The 25951-nt window shown below is 42.8% G+C and overlaps 1 protein-coding gene across 1 annotated transcript in view; it reads left to right on the forward strand.

Moving 5' to 3' along the window:
• LOC129815631 (uncharacterized) overlaps positions 1-25951 on the forward strand; it is a 63260-nt gene that overhangs the window by 35872 nt on the left and 1437 nt on the right. The window contains exons 12-22 of the mRNA XM_055869611.1: positions 1122-1244; positions 3312-3509; positions 3969-4990; positions 6537-6786; positions 8183-8272; positions 8587-8811; positions 14226-14396; positions 16983-17160; positions 19915-20031; positions 20298-20573; positions 24514-24728. Coding sequence (XP_055725586.1) covers positions 1122-1244; positions 3312-3509; positions 3969-4990; positions 6537-6786; positions 8183-8272; positions 8587-8811; positions 14226-14396; positions 16983-17160; positions 19915-20031; positions 20298-20573; positions 24514-24728 — 2865 coding nt within the window. The remainder of the gene's footprint in view (positions 1-1121; positions 1245-3311; positions 3510-3968; positions 4991-6536; positions 6787-8182; positions 8273-8586; positions 8812-14225; positions 14397-16982; positions 17161-19914; positions 20032-20297; positions 20574-24513; positions 24729-25951) is intronic.

Below are 25951 nucleotides of genomic sequence, written 5' to 3' on the forward strand. Positions count from 1 at the left end.
TGAATTCATGCTGTAACACAACAAGATGTGGAATAAGTCAAGGGGTATGAATACTTACTTACATTGTGTACAACAGACATTCTTATTTGTCACTTAGAATAGGAAACTACACCTGCCTGCTCTTAAAGATCGTACACTTTTTTTTCATTTTCGCCTAAAATGACATACCCAAATCTAACTGCCTATAGCTCAGGACCTGAAGCAAGGATATTCTTTATACCATTTGAAAGGAAACACTTTGAAGTTTGTGGAAATGTGAAATTAATGTAGGAGAATATAACACATTAGATTCCATCATCTTTGAAATGCAAGAACATGTAGATGATGGCCACCATACAGCAGCAGTGTGTGTGCAAAGTCTCAGACTGATTCACAGTGAACCATTACATTACTACACTATATATTGTATCAAGTCTGCCAGGAGTTTTTCCAAATGAGCCGAATTGGTCAATTTATACATTTTCAAGTACATAACTACAGAGAACATACCTTTTTTATTACCATAGCATTTTTGTAAGTTTACACATGGCAAGGAATGTCATACATGTTGAATAATTAGCTTCCCTACAGAAAAGACACTAACCTTCACACATCTAGATGACCGGGCGGGGTGGGTGTGGAGCCAAAGACAGCAGGGGTTCAAACTGAAGAACCCAGTTCCAACATTTGAATATAAAAATAGATTTGATCAAACACAGCTATGCTACCTGTTATCTCTGGGACCCTCAGGATGACAAATCAGAGCAAGATTACTGAATGTAAGTACATTATTTACCTTCAGAGGTGAATGTGTCAAACCAGTTGCCGTGATAAAAGCGTTTTGTGGTTGTGCACTCTCTTCAAACAATAGCATAGGTATTTTTTCAATGTAATAGCTACTGTAAATTGGACAGTGCAGTTAGATTAACATGAATGTATGCTTTCTGCCAATATAAGACATGGCTATGTCCTGGAAGGTTTAGCACTTTAGCAACAACCTTCCCGGTTTAGGGACACCGATCCCGTAGAGGTTAAATCAAGGGCAGCTAAAATGATTGAAAGAAAATGAATACTCTATTCACCTAGGTCTGATTAGTATGCCTTATGATATATATTTTTCTATCTGATTGTGTACTTCATAGGCCAAGATGTGGTTTAATACAGAAGGAGAGCAACAGCTAAAGGTTTCCAACTCAACTGAGGACACCCTGGAGAGTGTGAGCCAAGCCCTTCAGCACTTTGGCTCCTTCCTCACTCAAGCCAAGGTACAGCTGGGTTGGGGTTAGACTGTTTAATAAAGCTTATGAGGTATATTCAAGTCAATGATCGAAAATGGTTGTAAAACTCACGGAGTGGGCCTTTAAGGGCTGATTCCTTAGTTGAGCTCACATTTCTCTGCAGACCCCCTATTGACATTAGTGGAGGCTATTCGCAAAGGTCTGGTTTATGTAGAAACAGTTTTACTAGTCGGAAGTTTACATACACCTTAGCCAAATACATTTAAACTCAGTTTTTCACAATTCTTGACATTTAATCCTAGTAAAAATTCCCTGTCTTAGGTCAGTTAGGTTCACCACTTTATTTTAAGAATGAGAAATGTCAGAATAATAGTAGAGAAAATTATTTATTTCAGCTTTTAATTATTTCTTCACGTTCCCAGTGGGTCAGACGTTTACATACACTCAATTAGTATTTGGTAGCATTGCCTTTAAATTGTTTAACTTGGGTCAAACGTTTAGGGTAGCCTTCCACAAGCTTCCCTCAATAAGTTGGGTGAATTTTGGCCCATTCGTCTTGACAGAGCTGGTGTAACTGAGTCAGGTTTATAGGCCTCCTTGCTCGCACACGCTTTTTCAGTTCTGCCCACAAATTTTCTATAGGATTGACGTCAGGGCTTTGTGATGTCCACTCTAATACCTTGACTTTGTTGTCCTTAAGGTAATCAAATGGCTACCCGGACTATTTGCAAACCGTAGTCTGTTTTTTTTATGGCGGTTTTAGAGCAGTGGCTTCTTCCTTGCTGAGCGGCCTTTCAGGTTATGTCGATATAGGACTCGTTTTACTGTGGATATAGATACCTTCGTACCTATTTCCTCCAGCATCTTCACAAGGTCCTTTGCTGTTGTTCTGGGATTGATTTGCACTTTTCGCACCGAAATACATTCATCTCTAGGAGACAGAACACATCTTCTTCCTGAGCGGTATGACGGCTGCGTGGTCCCATGGTGTTTATACTTGCGTACTATTGTTTGTACTGATGAACATGGTACCTTCAGGCGTTTGGAAATTGCTCTGAAGGATGAACCAGACCTGTGGAGGTCTACAATTTTTTTTCTGAGGTCTTGGCTGATTTCTTTTGATTTTACCATGATGTCAAGCAAAGAGGCGCTGAGTTTGAAGGTAGGCCTTGGAATAAATCCACAGGTAAACCTCCAATTGTGTAAGTGGTGCGGAACTGGTGGCAGGGAAGTCATACGAAGGAGAGCAAAACTAGGTAATAGCCGGAGCAGTTTAATACAAAAACCCAACGGCATAAAGAAATAACCAATATGGGTACAAAACCCGACGCGCACCAGTAATCATGTGCACAAGCACTTACAACAAACAATTCCACACAAAGACATGGGGGGAACAGAGGGTTAAATACACAACACTTAATGAGGGAAATGAGAACCAGGTGTGTAGGAAAACAAGAAAAAACAAATAGAAAATTAAAAGTGGATCGGCGATGGCTAGAAGACCGATAACGCCGACCGCCAAACACCGCCCGAACAAGGCGAGGAACCGACTTCGGTGGAAGTCGTGACAAATTGACTCAAATTATGTCAATTAGCCTATCAGAAGCTTCTAAAGCATGACATCATTTTCTGGAATTTTCCAAGCTGTTTATTAAAGGCACAGTCAATTTAGTGTATGTAAACTTCTCACCCACTGGAATCGTGATACAGTGAATTATAAGTGAAATAATCTGTCTGTAAACAATTGTTGGAAAGATTACTTGTGTCATGCACAAAGTAGAGTTTTAATGACTCCAACCTTAGTGTATGTTAACTTCCGACTTCAACTGTATGTAGACCTTATCTCAAGTTAAGATTTGACTCTGAAGAGAGGAAAAACTTCTTTGACCGTATTATTTTGAGATATCCATTTCATAATTCATTTCCTTTTACTCCACAGCTGCAAGAAAAACACAGTTGGAGCATATTTCCTCAGAACAAATAACGAAAAACCTATTTATCACAATGAATTGCGCTTTTCAGAGCTTACGTAATGTGCAGATGGGGAGGAAAAGCAGGAGTTGTGGGAATTTAAATCTTTGTTATTCATCATAGGAGAAAAAACAGCAGACCTTGACACTGATGATGGAGGTTGAGAAGATTCTGGGTCCCACCAACTCTAACACTGAGATGGAGGTTTTTCGGACCGTGATGAACACTTTCAAATCCAATATGGCCGACTTTCTGTTGCGAGCAGAGAAAAGGCATACCGAGCTTGACAACATGGTGTATGTCTATCGCTTCTGTGAACAGGTTAGTTGAGCAATAACCTGGTTCTTTCAAAACCTCTTCTTTCTTTTTTACTCTTTTATTATTTTATTTGTATTTTATTATTTACTGGGTCAATTCCACTTAAATTCCAGTCAGGTACAGGATATGAATTACACTTTGATGGAGGACTGACAGGAATTAAAATGGAATTCATTCTAACTCTGCGTCATTTCTCCCATGATATTACTTTTACCATCACTACCACCATGTTTCTATGTTGTAAATCATATCATGTATGAACTGAAGGAAGGAAGGATAAATACATTTACGGACATGCCCCTTTTTAACCCCTAGCCACAACAGTCGTAAATCCCTCCCATCAATCTTTTCTGAACCCCAACTTCCCATCCAAGTAATACACAACAAAAACACTTCACTTCTAATACTTCTGAAATAACACTATGACACTAACAAATCTGCTCTCTGTATTGTTTCCTGTAGGTTGCTGCCCTAGCCAAGGAATGCAGGCAATATCTTGAGCAGGTAGAGACAGGGTGTTACCCTGCCAAAGCCAATCTAAGTACACTTAAGACCTACAAGGAGAGATTGGGTGACTGCTTCTCGGCTCGACACTTCCAGACTGTGAAAGCCAAAGCCTACAGTGCGAGGGGCTCTGGGGGGATGAGGCTGTGGAATGCAGCCTGGATCCAGTGCCAAGAAGTCAGCCAGCGGCTGGGGGAGAGATTGCAACAGCGGGGAGGAGCAGCCGGCAAAGACCAGCAGCAGCCCACAGCCTGCGGAGCTCAAGTGAAGAGCAGGGTGCTAGAGACAGGAAAGGAGAGCGAAGAGGAAAAGGAGGAGGAGGTGGGGGCCCCTTGCTCCCTCGCTCCGGCCTCAACTTCCCCTCAAGGGGTGGCCGATAACTCAGGGAGGGCCTCCCAGGACCAGATGGAGAGCAGAGAAAGCAATACTAGGGACTGCGCTCACATCACATGTTTTAACCTCCCTTTCAAAGCGGACTCGAAAGGGGGCAAAGGAGCCAAAGAAGTGTCCCAGTCACCTAAATTCCCAGGCAAAGAGGGGAAACTGATTCCAGTGATGCCTCAAGATGGAGGAGGTGGCCCAGGGAGGCGCCACAGCGAGGCGGACCTCAAGAGGGGGGATCCAATTGGCAAGTGTGAGGTGTTTCCATGGAAACACAGTGCCTTGGGGCGGTCCCTGAGTGAGGGTTCCTGTATGAGCTCTCTCCTGTCCTCAGAGTGTGGCTCCTCCCCCTTATCGGCAAGGCACTCCCATAGCCGGCACATAGTAGTGGCACTGCAGTCACCCCAAAACCCTCATGATATCTCCCGTAATGGAAGTTTCTGCTCTGGCCACTCCTGCTGTAAGTCAAATGGGGATAGGGAAGGTGGTGACCCCATACAGGTGTCTTCAGTGTCCTTGACTGACCCTAGTGGTGATGAGACACAGGAAGCCTCGTCATTAGCCGACACACAAGCTGAAGAAAATGCCAGCAATGTCCTGTGAGTGATGCACCTCCACCTTCTCAACAGCTATCAGAAAAATGTTTTCCCAGAAATGACCAGCATTGATGCGGTACAGAGGTCAATGCAACGCAGACCGTGGGGGATAGAAGAAGGATACCGGATTGGCGCACGTTCAACAAATCTGCTCTTACGCTCTTAAAATCCATCATGACGGATGTATTGTAACAGGCCCACAATGTGGTTACTAAAGTCTGATTTGGGTGTATTTGGCTATTTTTGCTGCATAACATTTAGAAGTAGTCCTTTTCAGGTTTAGAAGAAGTGACTGCTAAATGCTAACTCCCGTTCGTATAATCTGGTAGCATAGAGAAATCAGAGGTGTTAGTCAAAGTTGTTTTTAACTGTAATGCAGTTGATTGGTAATGATGTAATGATGACATGAACATGTATTCGGTTTGAGATCCATACAAGCATTACACTCCGATTTTTACCTCAACATAGTATGACAGACACATTTTAACAATAGCCTAAATGTAGGCTAATTTTGCTGGGGGACAATGAGGAGATTCGGGATCTTTCCCTCACTGCATCATTCCCCCAAGTGTTTCCATGGCATTTCCATTGTTTTGGCCGAGTTCCATTGACCTCTTTACAGCAGCTATGCCATTAGTCACACAAGCTATTATCAATCTGCAATTGTTATGGGAATGGGTTTATGGGAAATACATCTTAAATAAACAAAGGAAATTTACAGCATACAGTGTTAGTAGAAATGCAGCATCGAGATGGTTTCTCTTTGGGTCTTTGTTAGATTTCAGATTAAGATTAGTTGCCTGTAATCTTTACAACAACTACATACCGCACAGCAAGCGGTACCGGAGTGCCAAATCTAGGTCCAAGAGGCTTCTAAACAGCTTCTACCCCCAAGCCATAATACTCCTGAACATCTAATCAAATGGCTACCCAGACTGTTTGTAAGTCGCTCTGGATAAGAGCGTCTGCTAAATGACTTAAATGTAAATGTAAATTACACCACTGCTACTCTCTGTTATTATCTATGCATAGTCACTTTAATAACTCTACCTACATGTACGTATTACCTCAATTACCTCGACTAACCGGTGCCCCCGCACATTGACTCTGGACCGGTACTTCCTGTATATAGCCTGTTATTTTACTGCTGCTCTTTAATTATTTGTTACTTGTATTTATTTTTTTGTGGTATTTTTCGTAAAACTGCATTGTTGGTTAAGGGCTTGTAAGTAAGCATTTCACGGTAAGGTCTACACCTGTTGTATTCGGCGCATGTGACAAATACAATTTGATTTGATTTGATTAAGGAAATCGGTCACTGTTAATTTGTATAATCTCCTATAGATGATGTACAGATGTTCAAACTACCAACAAACTATCAACTGCAACTCTGTTGAAATGCAACAGCTTGCTAAAGTTACAGGGTTATGTTACAAGGTTAGCTTTAGGGTTAAAGTAAGTAGGGTGAGGGTAAGGGGTAAATTAGAGAACCCATTCTCCAAATTCCTCCTCCTTATAATTCCCAATTTCCTGTTTCTTGTGTGGACAGGAAGTTGCAGAGGATCATGGAGGAGCTGTTGTTGACTGAGAGGGAGTATGTACGATCTCTAGGCTACGTGCGAGAGCACTACTTCCCTGAGCTGAAGAGGCCTGATGTGCCTCAGGACCTAAGGGGCCAGGGGGGGAACATTTTCGGCAACCTGGAGAAGCTCCATGACTTCCACCGCCATCACTTTCTGAAAGAGCTGGAGGGCTGCCTCCGAGAACCCTTCAGAGTGGGACGCTGCTTCCTACGACATGTGGGTTCCCATGGTTACGAACCTTAACCGTGTGATAACTAAACCTAACTTGAAGCGGATATTTCAATCTTTTGCTCATAAATCCCCTGTTAATACAGTCCCCAAAATGTTGCATGTCAGCAGTCAAGTTTTCAAGAGCGCTTTTACTACAGAACAAAAACTGTGATGATGCGTTTTAAGTGAAGGACGGCACCCTTTCCAGGGTAGTGTCCTCATCGCTTCACAGAGAAGTTAAAATAGACAGTTAGTAACACTGGTATAACAGTATTTAGTAACACTGGTATAACCGTATTTAGTAACACTGGTATAACAGTATTTAGTAACACTGGTATAACAGTATTTAGTAACAGTATTTAGTAACACTGGTATAACCGTATTTAGTAACACTGGTATAACAGTATTTAGTAACACTGGTATAACAGTATTTAGTAACACTGGTATAACAGTATTTAGTAACACTGGTATAACAGTATTTAGTAACAGTATTTAGTAACACTGGTATAACCGTATTTAGTAACACTGGTATAACAGTATTTAGTAACACTGGTATAACAGTATTTAGTAACACTGGTATAACAGTATTTAGTAACACTGGTATAACAGTATTTAGTAACACTGGTATAACAGTATTTAGTAACAGTATTTAGTAACACTGGTATAACCGTATTTAGTAACACGGGTATTTAGTAACACTGGTATAACAGTAGTTAGTAACACTGGTATAACCGTATTTAGTAACACTGGTATAACCGTATTTAGTAACACTGGTATAACAGTATTTAGTAACACTGGTATAACAGTATTTAGTAACACTGGTATAACAGTATTTAGTAACACTGGTATAACAGTATTTAGTAACACTGGTATAACCGTATTTAGTAACACTGGTATAACAGTATTTAGTAACACTGGTATAACAGTATTTAGTAACAGTATTTAGTAACACTGGTATAACAGTATTTAGTAACACTGGTATAACAGTATTTAGTAACACTGGTATAACAGTATTTATTAACACTTGTATAACAGTATTTATTAACACTGGTATAACAGTATTTAGTAACACCGGTATAACAGTATTTAGTAACACTGGTATAACAGTATATTTTAATCCAACTGCTCTGAAACAAACAATCAACAAGTGTTTTACAATAACATTGCTTTACTTTTTGGGGTGAGAGACGTTTCAGTCTTTTTATTATAACTTATCTTTTCATCTCTTTGGCACTCACCAACAACAAGTGATGTGGACCGCATGCCACAAGTCAGGTCAATTATAATCTTGAGAAATAAACAGGCACGTAGGTTCTACAGCTGTGTAAAACAGAATACAACAATAATACTTTATAGTTTATTTGTATTTTCTATTGAATTCTGTGCTTCTACCCCTATCCAGAGAGAGAGCTTTGGTCTGTACGCCCTCTTCAGCAAAAACAAACCCCAGTCAGACAGCTTACTCATCAACCACGGCCATGACTTTTTCAAGGTGAGGACGTCAAATAAACTGTCAGAGTACACTGATATTACAGGATATAATGCAATACTCATCCTTATGTGAAGTATTTGTAGTAGAAGTCCCCCCGGAACAATGGTGTTTGCCCCAAAAAATTGAAATACCCTTTATTAATAGTATATTATAACATGCATGTCCTAACAGGGTTGGGGTCAATTCTATTTAAACTCGGTCAACAATCAAATTCCAATTTTAGAAAAAAATGCAATTGGAATTTCAGTTTTTAATTTCTGATTTGAATCAATTGATATGGAATTGTCCCGAACTCTGTTTTCCTAACACTCCAGCAAAAACAGCTGCAGCTGGGGGACAAGATGGACCTGTCTTCTTACCTGCTGAAGCCGGTGCAGCGGATCAGCAAGTACAGCCTACTGCTGCAGGACATGGTGAGGGAGTGCGGGCCCCACAGGAGCCGTGAGGAGGCCGAGGTCCAGCACGCCCTGGAGGTCATCCAGTTCCAGCTACGGCATGGCAACAACCTGCTGGCCATGGACGACATCCAGGACTGTGATGTGAGTGAGGATTGGGGAAGAGGGGATTGGAGGGAGAGGTATTAAAGGAGGACTGAAGAGTAACAATGTAAATAATGGCACTGGAGGAGATGGCTGCCGTTTTACGGGCCCCGAACCAATTGTGCTATTTTGTGTGTTTTTTCACGTTTTTTGTAACTTATTTTGTACGTAATGTTTCTGCCACCGTCTCTTATGATCGAAAAGAGCTTCTAGATATCAGAACAGCGATTACTCACCTCAAACTAGACAAAATATTTTTTCTTTAACGAGTCGGACACGAAGGATTTACCGGACCAGGCCCAAATCCCTGTCATTCGACATGAAGAAGAGATGCCGATACAGGGGACGCAAGTCCGGGTGCCTTGTGAGAATTAGTCAGCGAGTGGGTAACCCGCATCTACCATACGTTCTATTGGCCAATGTGCAATCATTTGAGAATAAACTGGATGAGCTCCGTTCAAGACTATCCTACAAATGGGACATTCAAAACTGTAATATCATATTTTTCACAGAGTCGTATCTGAACGACGACATGGATAATATATAGTTGGCTGGGTTTTCCGTGACAGAACAGCTGCCTCCGGTAAGACGAGGGGTGGTGGTCTGTGTTTAATTGATCAATAGCAGCTGGTGTGCAACATCTAATATTAAGGAAATCTCAAGGTTTTGCTCACCTGAGGTGGAGTATCTGATGATAAGCTGTAGACCACAGTATTTACCAAGAGAATTTTAATCTATATTTTTCATAGCCATCTATTTACCACCATAAACCGATGCTGGCACTAAGATCGCACTCAATGAAAAGTACAAGGCCATAAGCAAACAAGAAAATGCTAATGTAGAGGCGGTGCTCCTAGTGGCGGGGGACTTTAATGCAGGGAAACTTAAATCCGTTTGACCTCATTTCTACCAGCAGGTCACGTGGAACCAGAGGGAAAAAAACTAGACCACCTTTACTCCACACACAGAGACACGTACAAAGCTCTCCCTCGCCCTCCATTTGGCAAATCTGACCATAATCTGACCATGATCTATCCTCCTGATTCCTGCTTGCAAGCAAAAACTAAAATAGAAAGTACCAGTGACTCTTTCAATATGGAAGTGGTCAGATGACGCATATGCTACGCTACCGGACTGTTTTGCTAGCACAGACTGGAAAATGTTCTGTGATTTATCCAATGGCATTGAGGAGTATACCACCTCAGCCATCAGCTTCATCAATAAGTGCATCGACGACGTCATCCCCATAGTGACCAAAAGTACATATCCCAACCAGAAGCCATGGATTACAGGCAACATCCGAGTCGAGCTAGAGCTGCCGCTTTCAAGGAGCAAGACACTAATCCAGACGCTTATAAGAAATCCTGCTACACCCTCTGATGAACCATCAAACAGGCAAAGCATCAATACAGAATTAAGATCGATTCCTACTATACCGGCTCTGGCACTCGTCAGATGTGTCAGGGCTTGAAAACTGTTACGGACAACAAAGGGAAACCCAGCCATGAGCTGCCCAGCTAAATGCTTTTATGCTCGCTTAGAGGCAAGCAACAATGAAACATGCTTGAGAGCACCAGCTGTTCCGGACGACTTTGTGTTAACGCTCTCAGTAGCCGATGTGAGGAGGTCAACATAAACAGGTCAACATTCACAAAGCCGTGGGGCCAGATGGCTTACCAGGGCGTGTACTCAAAGCATACACGGACCAACTGGCAAGTGTCTTCACTGAAATTTTCAACCTCTCCCTGACCGATTCAGTAATACCTACATGTTTCAAGCAGACCACCATAGTCCCTGTGCCCAAGGAAGTGAAGGTAACCTGCCGAAATGATTATCGCCCCGTAGCACTCACGTTGGTAGCCATGAAGTGCTTTGAAAGGCTGGTCATGGCTCACATCAACAGCATTATCCCGGATACCCTAGACCTACTCCAATTCACATACCGCCCCAACAGATTCACACGCGCAATCTCAATCATACACCACACTGCCCTTTCACACCTGGACAAAAGGAACACCTATGTGAGAATGCTGTTCATTCACTACAGCTCAGCGTTCAACACCACAGTGCCCACAAAGCTCATCACTAAGCTAAGGACCCTGGGAATAAACATCTCCCTCTGCAACTGGATCCTGGACTTCCTGACGGGCCGCTACCAGGTGGTAAGTGTAGGCAACAACATGTCTGCCATGCTGATCCTCAACACTGGTGCCCCGCAGGGGTGGCGCCCCACTTAGTCCCCTCCTGTACTCCCTGTTCACCCACGACTGCGTGGCCAAACACGACTCCAACACTATCATTAAGTATACTGACAACACAACAGTGGTAGGCCTGATTACTGACAACGGTGAGACAGCCTATAGGGAGGAGGTCAGAGACCTGGCCAGGACAACAATTCTCTCCCTCAATGTGAGCAAGACAAAGGAGCTCATTCTGGACTACAGAAAAGTCCCCATTAACATCGACAGGGCTGTAGTGGAGCGGGTCGAGAATTTCAAGTTTCTTGGTGTCCACATCACCAATGAACTATCATGTTACAAACACACCAAGACAGTCAAAAAGAGGGCACGACAACACCATTTCCTAATCAGGAGCGTGAAAAGATTTGGCATGGGTCCCCAGATCCTGAAAAAGTTCTACAGCTGCACCATGGAGAGCATCCTGACCGGTTGCATCACCGCCTGGTATGGCAACCGCTACAGAGGGTAGTGAGTACGGCCAAGTGCATCACTGGGGCCAAGCTTCCTGCCATCCAGGACCTACAGTATATACTAGATGGTGTTAGAGGAAAGCCCGAAAAAGTGTCAACGACTCCAGTCACCCAAGTCTTAGCCTGTTCTCTCTGCTACCGCTAGGCAAGCGGTACCGGAGCGCCAAGTCTAGGACCAAAAGGCTCCTTAACAGCTTCTACCCCCAAGCTATAAGACTGCTGAACATTGAATCAAATGGCCACCCGGACAATTTACATTGACCCACCCCCCCCATTTGTTTTTACACTGCTGCTCCTCACTGTTTATTATCTATGCATACTTTACCGCTACCTACATGTGCAAATTACCTCGACTAACCTGTACCCCCCGCACGTTGACTCAGTACCAGTACCCCCTGTATATAGCCTCGTTATTGTTATTTTATTGTGTTACTTCTTATTATTTTTTACTTTACTTTATTTGGTAAATATTTTCCCCGTGTTATGCGGGGGAGCGCACAATGTCCCCAGTGCGCACACACAGCTCCTCGAATCGGCCGGGCTAGAGTGGGCATCGAGCCAGGAGGGATGATGCCGGCTCAGCGCATCTGGTCTCCAGTGCGTCTCCTCGGCCTGGGGTATACTGCACCAGCCCTACGCACAGTGTCTCCAGTTCGCCAGCACAGCCCAGTGCGGCCTGTTCCAACTCCCCGCACTTGCCGGGCTACAGGGGGGATCCAGCCAGGACGAGTGGTGCTAGCTCTGCGCTCGAGACCGCTAGTGCGCCTCCGCGGTCCAGTGCATCCGGTGCCTCGGCCAAGGACAAGGCCTCCTGCATATCTCCCCAGCCTGATGAGTTATGTGTCTGTGCTAAGCAGTAACCCTCCTGCATGTCTCCCCAGCCTGGTGAGTCCTGTGCCTTCTCCCAGAGACAGGCCTCCTGTGTGTCTCTCCACTCCTGTGGTGATCCATGGCAAGAGGCCTCCAGTGGTGATCCATGGCAAGAAGCCTCCAGTGGTGATCCATGGCAAGAAGCCTTCAGTGGTGATCCATGGCAAGAAGCCTCCAGTGATGATCCATGGCATGAAGCCTCCAGTGGTGATCCATGGCAAGAAGCCTCCAGTGATGATCCATGGCAAGAAGCCTCCAGTGATAATCCATGGCAAGAAGCCTCCAGTGATGATCCATGGCAAGAAGCCTCCAGTGATGATCCATGGCACAAAGCCTCCAGTGGTGATCCATGGCACGAAGCCTCCAGTGGTGATCCATGGCACGAAGCCTCCGGTGATAATCCATGGCACGAAGCCTCCGGTGATGATCCATGGCACGAAGCCTCCGGTGATAATCCATGGCACGAAGCCTCCGGTGATGATCCATGGCACGAAGCCTCCGGTGATGATCCATTGCACGAAGCCTCCGGTGATGATCCATGGCACGAAGCCTCCGATGAGGATCCATGGCATGAGGCCTCCAACGAAGGACGTCAGTCCGGAGCCTCCAGCGACACCCTCTAATCCAGAGCCTCCAGCGTCGCCCTCTAGTCCGGAGCCTCTAGCGTCGCCCTCTAGTCCGGAGCAGCCAGAGCCGCCCTCTAGTCCGGAGCAGCCAGAGTCGCCCTCTAGTCCGGAGCAGCCAGAGTCGCCCTCTAGTCCGGAGCAGCCAGAGTCGCCCTCTAGTCCGGAGCAGCCAGAGTCGCCCTCTAGTCCGGAGCAGCCAGTCGCCCTCTAGTCCGGAGCAGCCAGTCGCCCTCTAGTCCGGAGCAGCCAGAGTTGCCCTCTAGTCCGGAGCAGCCAGAGTCGCCCTCTAGTCCGGAGCAGCCAGAGTCGCCCTCTAGTCCGGAGCAGCCAGAGTCGCCCTCTAGTCCGGAGCATCCAGAGTCGCCCTCTTGTCCGGAGCAGCCTGAGCCGCCCGGCAGTGCAGGAGCTGCCCGTCACTCCGGCAGTGCAGGAGTCGCCTTTCACTTCGGCATAGCCGGAGTTTCCCGCCTGTCCGGCACTGCCGGAGTCTCCCGTCTATTCGGGGCCCGCTGAAAGGGTCCCCAGTCCGAGGTCGGCGGCGAGGGTCACCACACCAAAGGCGCCACATAAGTGGGCCAAGACTATGGTGGAGTGGGGTCCACATCCCGCACCAGAGCCGCCACCGCGGTGAAATGCCCACCCAGACCCTCCCCTATAGGTTCAGGTTTTGCGGCCGGAGTCCACACCTTTGTGGGGGGGGGGGGGTACTGTCACGTTCTGACCTTAGTTCCTTTTTTATGTCTTTATTTTAGTTTGGTCAGGGCGTGAGTTGCGGTGGGCATTCTATGTTGTTTTTCTATGTTTTGTTCTGTTGTTAGTTTTCTATGTGTTTGGCCTAGTATGGTTCTCAATCAGAGGCAGGTGTCAGTCGTTGTCTCTGATTGGGAGCCATATTTAGGTAACCTGTTTTCTATTGTGTTTTGTGGAATGGTTGTTTCCTGTGTTAGTGTTTGCACCGTACGGGACTGTTTCGGTTGTTTGTTTGTACTTTTGTTATTTTGTTCAGTGTTCTGTTGAGTTATTAAATATCTCATTATGGACACTTACAGCGCTGCACATTGGTCCGATCCTTGCTACTCCTCCTCAGACGAAGAGGAAATCCGTTACAACACAGTCAAATGTCAATGTACTAAAAAGGGTTCATCTTACCACAGATGCATCCTGACAGAATACAGCCTGCCCTCAATGTAATTTCTCTTCTCCTGTAGGTCAACTTGAAGGAGCAGGGGCAGCTGATTCGTCAGGACGAGATCCTGGTGTCCTTCAGAAAGAAAAAGTGTTTCCGCCACATCTTCCTCTTCCAGGACCTTGTCCTCTTCAGCAAGACTAAGAGGACCGACGTGGGCAACGACACTTATGTATATAAACAGTCATTCAAGGTATGCAGGTATACAAAACACAGCACAATATACCCCAATGTGAAACTTGAGCCAAAGCTACCTGTCACAGATCCCTCCGGAACTTTCATTACGCACACCTGTCCCCTATTCCCACTGATTGGTATTTGTATAAGTGTGCCCTTTGGTTTCCATTGGGCTGTCAATTATTGTTTCATTGTCCGTTGGTGTGTGTGAGTACCTGTGCTGTGTGTTTTGGCTGTCGTGCCATTGTGGATTGCGCAGATGATTACGCGTCTCGTCCCATCTGTAAATCATTGTGCGCATGTGTTATATATTCGAGGTACTCCTCGCTCTTTTGTTTGGGTAATTTGGGGTATAATAATAAAAAAATATTACGCATTCCTGCAGCTGTATAATAATTTATACCAGCGTGACACTACTTTCCTTGGAAATGATTGAAACACATGCTTACGTCATAAAAGGGCCATGTGGAGGCCTTGCGCCACATGAAAAGTATTATGTGACATTTCCAATTTGAGCTACTGTAGCTACCCTCCAAAAGTTTCACTTCCAGGCCCACTCTATTGCGTGGAAAACTGTATATGATTCACTGTACGTTAACAAATACCCTGTTTGTAAATGGAGAAGGAAACCTGTCTGTCTAGGTTGATTACTTTCAACATATACATACACTGTTATATCCACGTATAGTCCTTTATATGCCTTATAAAGGGTTTATGAACACTTCATAAGCCTTTTACAAGTTGTAGTTTGTTTAACCTGTTGGGGATGGGGGCGCTGTTTAGACTATTTATGCTAATGTGGCTAATTTTTTAAACGGCTTCCCACAAAATCCTTGATCGTACAATATGCATATTATTATTATTATTGGATAGAAAACAGTCTATAGTTTCTATAGGAGTTGAAATTTTGTCTCTAAGTGGAACAGAGCCCATTCTACAGCAATTTCCCTGACATGGAGTCAGATTTGAGAAACGTTGGCCACTTTTCTGAAGTCATTTAAACGGGCACTGTCGTTGCTATGACTATACGGACACTTCTTACGTCTTCCCCTGGATGCCCTTACGTGATGACGATTCCAACGGGCTCGATTGCTCGTTCACAGGCCCTACAAATGAAAAAAACCTTTAGCTAGCAAGTCTTTTCTTGCTGCGTAACGCGCGTGGAAGACACCGACCCTCTCCTGTTCCAAGCGTTAGTTTAGCCTGTTATATTTCTCCGGTCATCTTTTCACTCGTTATAGGAGTTACAAACATCACAAAGTAGTTAATTTAAAGCGTTTTATAGCAATTTATATCCGTTTAGTGCGATTTTGGGACATTTATTTTTGCAACGATGTGAAAAGTTGGGAACGCTTTTCAGTTCATCCCGAACGTAGTTGACATTTCCACATGGCAAGAGGACAGCTTTCCACCAAAAGACGATTTCTCCCAAGAAAGGATCCTTTGCCCAAGATACTGATGGAAGAACAGCTCAAGGTAGGACATTTTTATTATGATAAATCGTGTTTCTGTCGAAACATTTTAGTGGCTTAGGACGCCATGTTTTTTGACGTAGCTTCGCTTGGCGCAAACTGTATTGAAAAGTAAGGATAAATTAAAAAATGTAATAACGCAATTGTATTAAGAATTAAATTGTCTATCAATCCCTGTCCACCCTATATTTTTTAGTCACGTTTATGAGTATTTATGTATAAGAGTAGATCACTGTCTAAGTGGCGCAAGGACAAATTCTGACCAGCCGAGTTACATTTCACATTGTCTAACCATGATTTTGGTGGCGAAATATAAACATTTTCGATCAAACTGTATATGCATGTTGTAATGTGATGTTACAGGAGTGTCATCGGAAGAATTCTGAGAAGGTTAGTGAAAAAATTAATATCTTTTGGCGATGTTGACTTTTATCGCTCACTTTGGCTAGAATCAATGCTGGGCTGCTAATTGCTATGTGCTAAGCTAATATAACGATTTATTGTGTTTTCGCTGTAAGACACTTAGAAAATCTGAAATATTGTCTGTATTCACAGGATCTGTGTCTTTCGATTCGTGTATGCTGTGTATTTTTACGAAATGTTTGATGATTAGTAGTTAGGTAAACACGTTGCTCATTGTAATTATTCTAGTCCATTTGTGATGGTGGGTGCAATTGTAAACTATGCCATATACCTGAAATATGCACTTTTTTCTAACAAAACCTATCCCATACCATAAATATGTTATCAGACTGTCATCTAATGAGTTTTTTTGTTGGTTAGGGGCTATAAATATCTTAGTTTAGCCGAATTGGTGATGGCTACTGGTGTTGGTGGACAAATAAAAGATGGTGGATTATGCTAATGTGTTTTTAGGTAATAGATGTACATCTTTACATATTGTGTCTTCCCTGTAAAACATTTTAAAAATCGGAAATGTTGACTGGATTCATAAGATCTGTGTCTTTCATTAGCTGTATTGGACTTTAATGTGTGAAAGTTAAATATTTTAAAAAAATATTTTTTTTGAATTTCGCGGCACTGGTTTTTCAGTGGGGGGGGGGGGGGGTGTGCCGCTAGCGCCACGCTGATCCTAGACAGGTTAAAGACCATGTTTTCTGTTCTGACAGACCTCTGACATTGGGATGACCCACAATTCGGGGGACAGCGGGCTGTGCTTTGAGATCTGGTTCAGAAGGAGGAAGTCCCAGGACACTTACACCCTGCAGGCCGGGAACAGAGAGGTGAAGGTTGCCTGGACCAAAGACCTTGAGCGTATCCTCTGGGAGCAGGCTGTACACAACAGAGGTCAGAGTTACCCCTGAGATTAGTCAGCCAATCAGATCTCTCGTGTCCTAAAATGATCTGGTCTGTATTTGAAAACATTACTAGCAGTCAAATCCTTGCTTGCTCTGTTCTTATTTCCTCAATTCCTCTCAAAGGGCATTAGAGGTGACGGTCCCATGGAAAGACTATGAATCGTCCCCTCCAATGCACTTTGAGAGGAATGGAAAACACAAGGACTGTGGAAGAAAGGATTTGCCAGCTTGGAAAGTTTTCAGATCCAGCCACAGAGGTTAACCTACTATATTTTCCCACACTACCACTGATCTGAAAAGAGTTGATGGAATAAAGCAATGACTATTAAACCAACACTTTCAACTGTAGTCATGTGGAACAGACAATGAAAATAAGCAATTTCAGATTACTGGTATCTGGTATACAGCCCCCATTACTTGGCAAGCAACCAATCCGATTGTAGGACTAAGTGGAAGAAGGGAGGGTCTTGATGGGAAGCTCTTGCACCAAAGATCTATATTAAGCGCTGATATAATGTCCAAGACACACTGGTGGGATTGAGACAAGAACACAGCTATAGATTTGTTGGTTCTATGTTTGAGTTTTCTTATTGTGTTCCTCCCCTAGTAGGTCAATTACTTGCTTACTAAATCCTTGTTTTCGTCCCCTTTGGGACATAGGTAAGGCTATAATGAACTCCCTCTATTTCAGGGCTCGCCAACCCTGTTCCTGGAGAGCTACCCTCCTGTAGGTTTTCAATCCAAACCTCAGTTGTAACTAACCTGATTCAGTTTATTAACCAGCTAATTATTAGAATCAGAAAGTGGAAGGGGTAGAGTGTAGTGAACTTGTTTGTTTGCTCATTATTAAAGACCAAAATTGGCACAGTTTTATTTTACGTAAATACAAAAATATACCAGTTTTACTTGAGGGCCAAAATGTAGAAATCTGCACCATACAGGTTGCAAAATAGTTAGGAAGAGATTTTCGATGTGCCGATTCTGTGGCACATGGTTTATGAATTGATACGAAAAACAACTCTTGGTTAAAAGCATACTATTATACAAAATTCTTGCCACAAACAGAATGTTATGAATATGGGGCGTACAACCATCTCAGCTCTGCAGATTTTGCTACAAAGAGACAGAATCATTGGATCACTTGTTATTGCTCCTTTGTAGCTTGTTTCTGGTCACAGGTTCAAGAATGGCTGAAAAATCACAACATTTATCTAAAATGAACCCTAGAAATAGCACTGTTGGGAGATTTGAAAAACCATAGTCAGTCAATCAACAAAATAACAACACTTTTACTTCTAGAAAAATATGTATCTTTAACTTACAATCTGGAGATACTATGCGATTAGACAGGTTCAGGATTTTGTGAAGAATCACAGCACAGTTAAAAAATATATGGCACATGGAAATCATAAGAGGGCGGTTTACGGAGATAGGTGGGATGGACTGAGAGTATTTGAGGGGTGGGTTTACGGAGATAGGTGGGGTGGACTGAGTTGCTGAGGGGTGGGTTTATGGAGATAGTTGGGATGGACTGAGAGTTGCTGAGGGGTGGGTTTACGGAGATAGGTGGGATGGACTGAGAGTTGCTGAGGGGTGGGTTTACGGAGATAGGTGGGATGGACTGAGAGTTGCTGAGGGGTGGGTTTACGGAGATAGGTGGGATGGACTGAGAGTTGCTGAGGGGTGGGTTTACGGAGATAGGTGGGATGGACTGAGTTGCTGAGGGGTGGGTTTATGGAGATAGTTGGGATGGACTGAGAGTTGCTGAGGGGTGGGTTTACGGAGATAGGTGGGATGGACTGAAAATTGCTGAGGGGTGGGTTTAAAAGCTCATATTCTATAATAGTTATGACTGAAAACACTATGTATAATGTATCAGTACTATCTATCTAGATGTAATGTATATCAAAGTATCAAATTACTTTATTCTTACTCTGTAACTACTGTAAAAAAAAAAGCCATTTAAAACGTGTGTAGAATGTACATAAAATAAAAGTTGGGGGGAGGTGGTGTATGGGTTAATAATAATAATAATATTAGAATCAGGAGCGCTAGATTAGGGTTGGAATGAAAACCTATAGGATGGTAGCTCTCCAGGATCAGGGTTGGAATGAAAACCTATAGGATGGTAGCTCTCCAGGATCAGGGTTGGAATGAAAACCTATAGGATGGTAGCTCTCCACGATCAGGGTTGGAATGAAAACCTATAGGATGGTAGCTCTCCGGGATCAGGGTTGGAATGAAAACCTATAGGATGGTAGCTCTCCAGGATCAGGGTTGGAATGAAAACCTATAGGATGGTGGCTCTCCAGGATCAGGGTTGGAATGAAAACCTATAGGATGGTAGCTCTCCGGGATCAGGGTTGGAATGAAAACCTATAGGATGGTAGCTCTCCAGGATCAGTGTTGGAATGAAAACCTATAGGATGGTAGCTCTCCGGGATCAGGGTTGGAATGAAAACCTATAGGATGGTAGCTCTCCAGGATCAGGGTTGGAATGAAAACCTATAGGATGGTAGCTCTCCGGGATCAGGGTTGGAATGAAAACCTATAGGATGGTAGCTCTCCAGGATCAGGGTTGGAATGAAAACCTATAGGATGGTAGCTCTCCGGGATCAGGGTTGGCGAGCCCTGCAGTCTAGTTATTTCTGTCTATGGTATTATATTGTGCCTCGCTCCATGAATGGTTGACCTGTGACAGTTTATCTAGGTAAATGTTATTATTGTGGTTGGTTTGTTCCAGAGATCCATATGCAGGAGAGGGTGTTCATGGGTATCGGGAACAAGTCCTTCATGGATATCCAGCCTAGCGACACAGCCATCAATAACAGGGCAGTCAACTGTGCTCTGATGGGAAGAGGTACAAATCCATAGCAGACTATAGAGATTACATTAGGACAAATTTAATTCCATTGGAATTCAATTCATCCCATGACTTTTACGCATTCATTCATCAAATTAATCTAATATTGTAATTAGACTCTGAATGGATATTCAGATTAAGAATTTCACACCCTCATAGATGTTTTTGCCCAATCCTAGTTGTTCCTACTTTGGCAATTCTCTTGTTGTCCCAATCCCGTCCTCTCCCATCTCATACAATTTGATCTCATCTGGCCCTCCCAGAATCCAAGGCGTTGGCCTCCTCAGGGACGTCTGGCTTGCAGGGCAGGTTTCCTGTGCTGCGGCCAAACTCCTTTGGCTCTGGGAGCTGTTTATCAACCTCCGGCAGCCACTCCTCTTCCTCCTCGGGGAGAGGGTCCCTGGCCTCCCCGACGGGGGGGTACCTGTGCGGCCCGAAGCTGAGGGGGGTTGCTGGGGGTCAAGGGGGGTATTCGGAGCGCCCTGGCGTCCTGGAGGAGAATGACATGGACCAGGAGAGCGGGAGTCAGAATCTACTGAGTGAGTGGTTTTAATAAGGAAGGTAGCATGTTTGAAATGTAACATGTTAATTTGAGGGATATTGACTTGTATTGGTCTTTCGATGGAAATGCTTAAGTTATCATTTGGTGACACCAACCAGGTAAAGAAAACCAAAGCATGAATGGTTGTCTTTCCTTGTCCAAATCCTGCTTAAAGAGTAAGGAAACAAATGTAATTTTGTAATTTGGGTGAACTATCACTTTAAGTCTCATGTGTCAGACTCTCTTCCTCGCATTAAGCTGAGGCATCTGATGCCAACAGCGCAATATTTATCTTAAAACAGTGCAGAGGTGGAAGATGGCTGTAGATGGCTAGGTAACTGCTGTTTGACTTCACATGAAACTAAACTGCAGTTTTTAATCCTAGTGCTAAACTTGTGAATAGCAGCTAATTGCTATATGTTTGTAGAATGATAAGTCAAATATCGACTGAGGGGAATGAAGCTACAGAAGTGTCATAACTCTCCTGTGACGATCTGAAGGATCATGTTACAGTGGGTCCGCTACAGTGTGCTCTCTCTCGTAGAGGGGGAATGGCATGACTCTCCTGTGACGACCTGAAGGATCATGTTACAGTGGGTCCGCTCTACAGCGTGCTCTCTCTCGTAGAGGGGGAGAGCGGGAAGTCAGCTGTTTTATGTCATAAAATATGCTGCCCCTACGCTCTATAGTGTTCGAGATTGGAATGTAAACTGTGGAACACAGAGAGACCCTTGGAAATCAAAAGTTTGAATAATTAAACAATATTTCTATGTTTGAGAATGTGGGAGTGGTCTGTGGACACTTAAAGGACAGTCATGACGAGTGTGATTTATTTGGTGATGTCATGAAGGACGGGAAACACACATTACTGTGTCTTTGGTTGAGTACACTTCTTAATTATGGGGTTTACATCTAAATATTGTGAAACTTATGTGATTAAACATGAAACTATTTGTTAAAAGATGTAATGTGATGTTAACCTGTTTGGCGTGCAAGCCCGACGTTGGTACATTTATGACAACAGCCAGCTCAAAGTGCAGGGCGCGAAATTCAAAATATATATATTTTTAATATTTAACTTTCACACATTTACAAGTCCAATACAGCATATGAAAGGTACACATCTCGTGAATCCAGCCAACATGTCCGATTTTTAAAATGTTTTATAGGGAAGACAAAATATGTAAATCTATTAGCTAACCACGTTAGCAAAAGACTCCACTTTTATTACTCCATCAGTTTTTGACTCCATCAGTAGCTATCACAAATTCGGCCAAATAAAGATATAAATAGCCGCTAACCAAGAAAGAACCTCATCAGATGACAGTCTGATAACATATTTATTGTATAGCATATGTTTTTTTCAAAAAATGTGCATATTTCAGGTATAAATCATAGTTTACATTGCAGCTACATTCAGAAATTGCACCGAAAGCAGCCATAATATTTACACCAACGTCAAATACCTAATTACTCATCATAAAACATTTATGAAAAATACATGGTGTACAGCAAATGAAAGTCAGGCATCTTGTGATGCCAGACAATATTTCCGATTTATTAAGTGTTTTACAGCGAAAACAAAATGTAGCGTTATATTAGCTTAGCACAATAGCCAGAAACACTTGGGCGCCGGCGACTACGACAGATATATGAAATAACATCATAAATTGGGTCTTACTTTTGCTGATCTTTCATCAGAATGTTGAACAATGTGTCCTTTGTCCAGATGAGTCGTTGTTTGGATTCAGAATGGCAACTTTCTCTCTCCATTTAGCAAGCGCGCTAGCCGGGTTGCACGGATCTCTCCATGTAAACAAACGGAAGAGAACGGAACACGGCAAAACTCCCGAAAAAATGTCAATAATCTGATGAAACTGTATTGAAAAAACATACTTTACGATGATATGGTGACATGTATCAAATAAAATCAAAGCCGGAAATAATAGTCGCCTATAACGTCAGCAAAACAAAAGGCAACCCCACTGTCCAAATCGCGTTCTTCAGAGTACCGGAAATGGGGTACACGTCATTCCAAGAGGATTTATTCCATCCCAGATCGAGATAATCACCTCATTTCTTCTCTCACAGCCTTCTTGACACCCAGAGGAAGGTGTATGACGTGCATGTATACTAATAGCTCTTGTGCCCATTTATAGGCAGGAAGACGAAGAGAGCATCGATTTCAGACTTTGAACTTCCGGGTCAGGAAAAGTGCTGCAGAATGAGTTCTGTTTCACTTAGAGAAATAATTCAAACGGTTTTAGAAACTAGAGAGTGTTTCCTATCCAATGGTAATAATAATATGCATATTGTACGAGCAAGACTTGAGTACGAGGCCGTTTGAAATGGACACATTTTATCAGGCTACTCAATACTGCCCCTTGCAGCCATAAGAAGTTAACGTTCTAAATGAGAAATTACGTGTTTTCATATAAAGTTAACCAAATCAGGGGCCACGTGGGCATTGACATTACGTCGGCGTCATGGACCGCCCTTTCCTCAGAAGTGTATAAAACCTGCTCCTGACAAAATTTACATCAGACCAGAAAATATGGAGCTGACGCTACATGTTGAAACGGTTAAGACCTATAACTCTATAGGCCACGGAGACCAGACAGCGTGTAGCGTTGGCTACACGGCTGGAAATGGTTAACTCTGAGACTATCAATCACTACAGAATAAGAGTAAATCCTAGACGTAGTATTACTAGTCTGCAGCTGGAAATTACGTAAATCTAGTATGAGAATACCGACAACCGCGGAAGTATCTATTCTATGCAACGACCATCTGTCCGTCTGGCGTATCCATTACAACAGACACTATCCAGAGCCGCGGAGAAAGCTACAACCAAGAAATACATTGTGACTTCTGGGGACGTTAACTAGAGAGTCTCTGATGAATTGAATCTCCAGCAGACGGACCGGTGATTCCAACAGAGAAGACAACAACGACATACGGGCGTAAATATATACATTGCAATTATTTTCGAGTGAGAGGCCGTTCATGTGCAAAGGATTAGCATTTCTCCACCCCTTTCCATTGTCTACCAAGCCGTCATCCCGGTTTAGCCCACTACGGACTTATCAATGCATTGAGTTAGCAACCAATAACTATGTTTGTTTATGTATTTCTGTGATAATTTAATTAGTTAGTAAATAAATAATTAAGCCAATTTGTATATCATTGATTCATCATTTAGGCTAGGGTTCGTGCAGATATCCAAGGGTTTGCGATGTTCAGTAATGAGAACTGATGAGGTAATAATGCTACATTAATAGAAGACTAATTGATAAGATATGAAAATATCTGAAGTCGATTTTGGAAATAGAGAATATATAAACATTTTTCAGTGGTGCCCAGACTTCCTAGTTAATTAAAGTTTACATGATTAGTTTAATCACATAATAATAATTACACAGAGAATTTTATTTGATAATACAACAGTCTTCACATTAATGAAAAGTCACAAACACGACAGCAGCAAAAGGTTATCATGGCTGTAGTCAATTTTGCTTGTTTTCGCCTTTTTCAAAATAGCATTTTAGTGTTTAAATTGTGAAGAAATGTATTAAATTAGCTTTAACTTGATCAAAATTAATTGGAAGGGGGGTGTGGTCTGTCTGTTTTACTGTCTGGCTACTGTGGATGCCTCAACACAGACCAAATCTGGTCAAATTGGCTTTTGCCAGACAGGCAATAAATTCCATGTGTGCTTTATTATTAACATGAGAGGGGATCTATGTTCTACTATATGACGTAACTAAAGACAGAGAACTGCCAGGCACAAAGCGGATCAGTTTATTATTTTAAATCAGAATGAATAAGCACTCCTACTCTGAGATGGTTTATGAATATCGACCCTGGTGTATACAGCCCCTCAATTCTTTCAGATTAGAATGTGGACAATAGTCTTCAAGTTTCCCTTCCTTTTCCAGTGGACAGCTCCGAGTCTTCGGGAGAGAGCGTGAGCGGCTTCAGCAGCTCTGTCTCCTCTGTGTGCGCCTCCATCGTCAGCCTGAAGGAGCCTCTAGCCCGCAGACCTGAAGACAACGACCTCCACAAGGCTAAGAGTCCCATCTGGTCTACAGTAAAATCCACCTCACCCTCGCTCCCACCCAAACCACCTGGCCTGACTAAGGAGCCTCCCAAGGTGTGTGTTGAGACTAACCATGAGCTGTTAATTTTCCCATGAATATCATGCTATTAGGCTAAGTCATATGTTCACTTAAACCTCTAACGAGTCACAAACCCGGATCCGGGACCCCCCCATCAAAAAAGCTGACTAGCATAGCCTAGCCTAAAGCCACAGGGATATCATATAATAAAATGTTCATGAAATCACAAGTCCAAGACACCAAATGAAAGATACACATCTTGTGAATCCAGCCATCATTTCTGATTTTTAAAATGTTTTACAGGGAAGACACAATATGCATTTCTATTAGCTAACCACCATAGCAAAAGACACAACTTTTTTTTTCAACCATTTTTTTCCTGCATAGGTAGCTATCACAAATTCGACCAAATAAAAATATAAATAGTCACTAACCAAGAAACAACTTCATCAGATGACAGTCTGATAACATATTTATTGTATAGAATATGTTTTGTTAGAAAAATGTGCATATTTCAGGTATAAATCATATAAAATATAAATCTCACAAAAGCAACTAAAATAACTACAGAGAGCAACGTGAATTACCTAAATACTCATCATAAAACATTTATGAAAAATACACAGCATACAGCAAATGAAAGACAAAGATCTTGTGAATCTAGCCAATATTTCAGATTCTTTAAGTGTTTTACAGCGAAAACACAATTTAGCATTATATTAGCTTACTACAATAGCCAACCACACAGCAGCATTGATTCATGCACGTTAGCGATAGCGAATAAACCAGCAAAAGATATCAAAAATTTCACTAACCTTCTCAAAACTTCATCAGATGACAGTCCTATAACATCATATTACACAATACATATATTGTTTGTTCGAAAATGTGCATATTTAGCGGCACAAATCGTGGTTATACAATGAGAATAGTAGCCAAGCTACCAACAAAATGTCGGGAGAAATCTTAGGAGAGGCACCTAATCTAATCAATAACTAATCATAAACTTGACTAAAAAAATAGAGGTTGGACAGCAAATGAAAGATACATTAGTTCTTAATGCAACCGCTGTGTTAGATTTTTAAAATTAACGTTACTACGACATACAGCGTGCGTTAAAGCGAGACTGCACCGAAATTAATGGCGGAATAGTAGTTTTACATTTTTCAACAGAACAACGAATTAACATCATAAATAGTTCTTACTTTTTGATGAGCTTCCATCAGAATCTTGTGCAAGTGGTCCTTTGTCCAGAATC

Source organism: Salvelinus fontinalis, chromosome 18 (assembly GCF_029448725.1).
Source record: "Salvelinus fontinalis isolate EN_2023a chromosome 18, ASM2944872v1, whole genome shotgun sequence".
NCBI lineage: Eukaryota > Metazoa > Chordata > Actinopteri > Salmoniformes > Salmonidae > Salvelinus > Salvelinus fontinalis.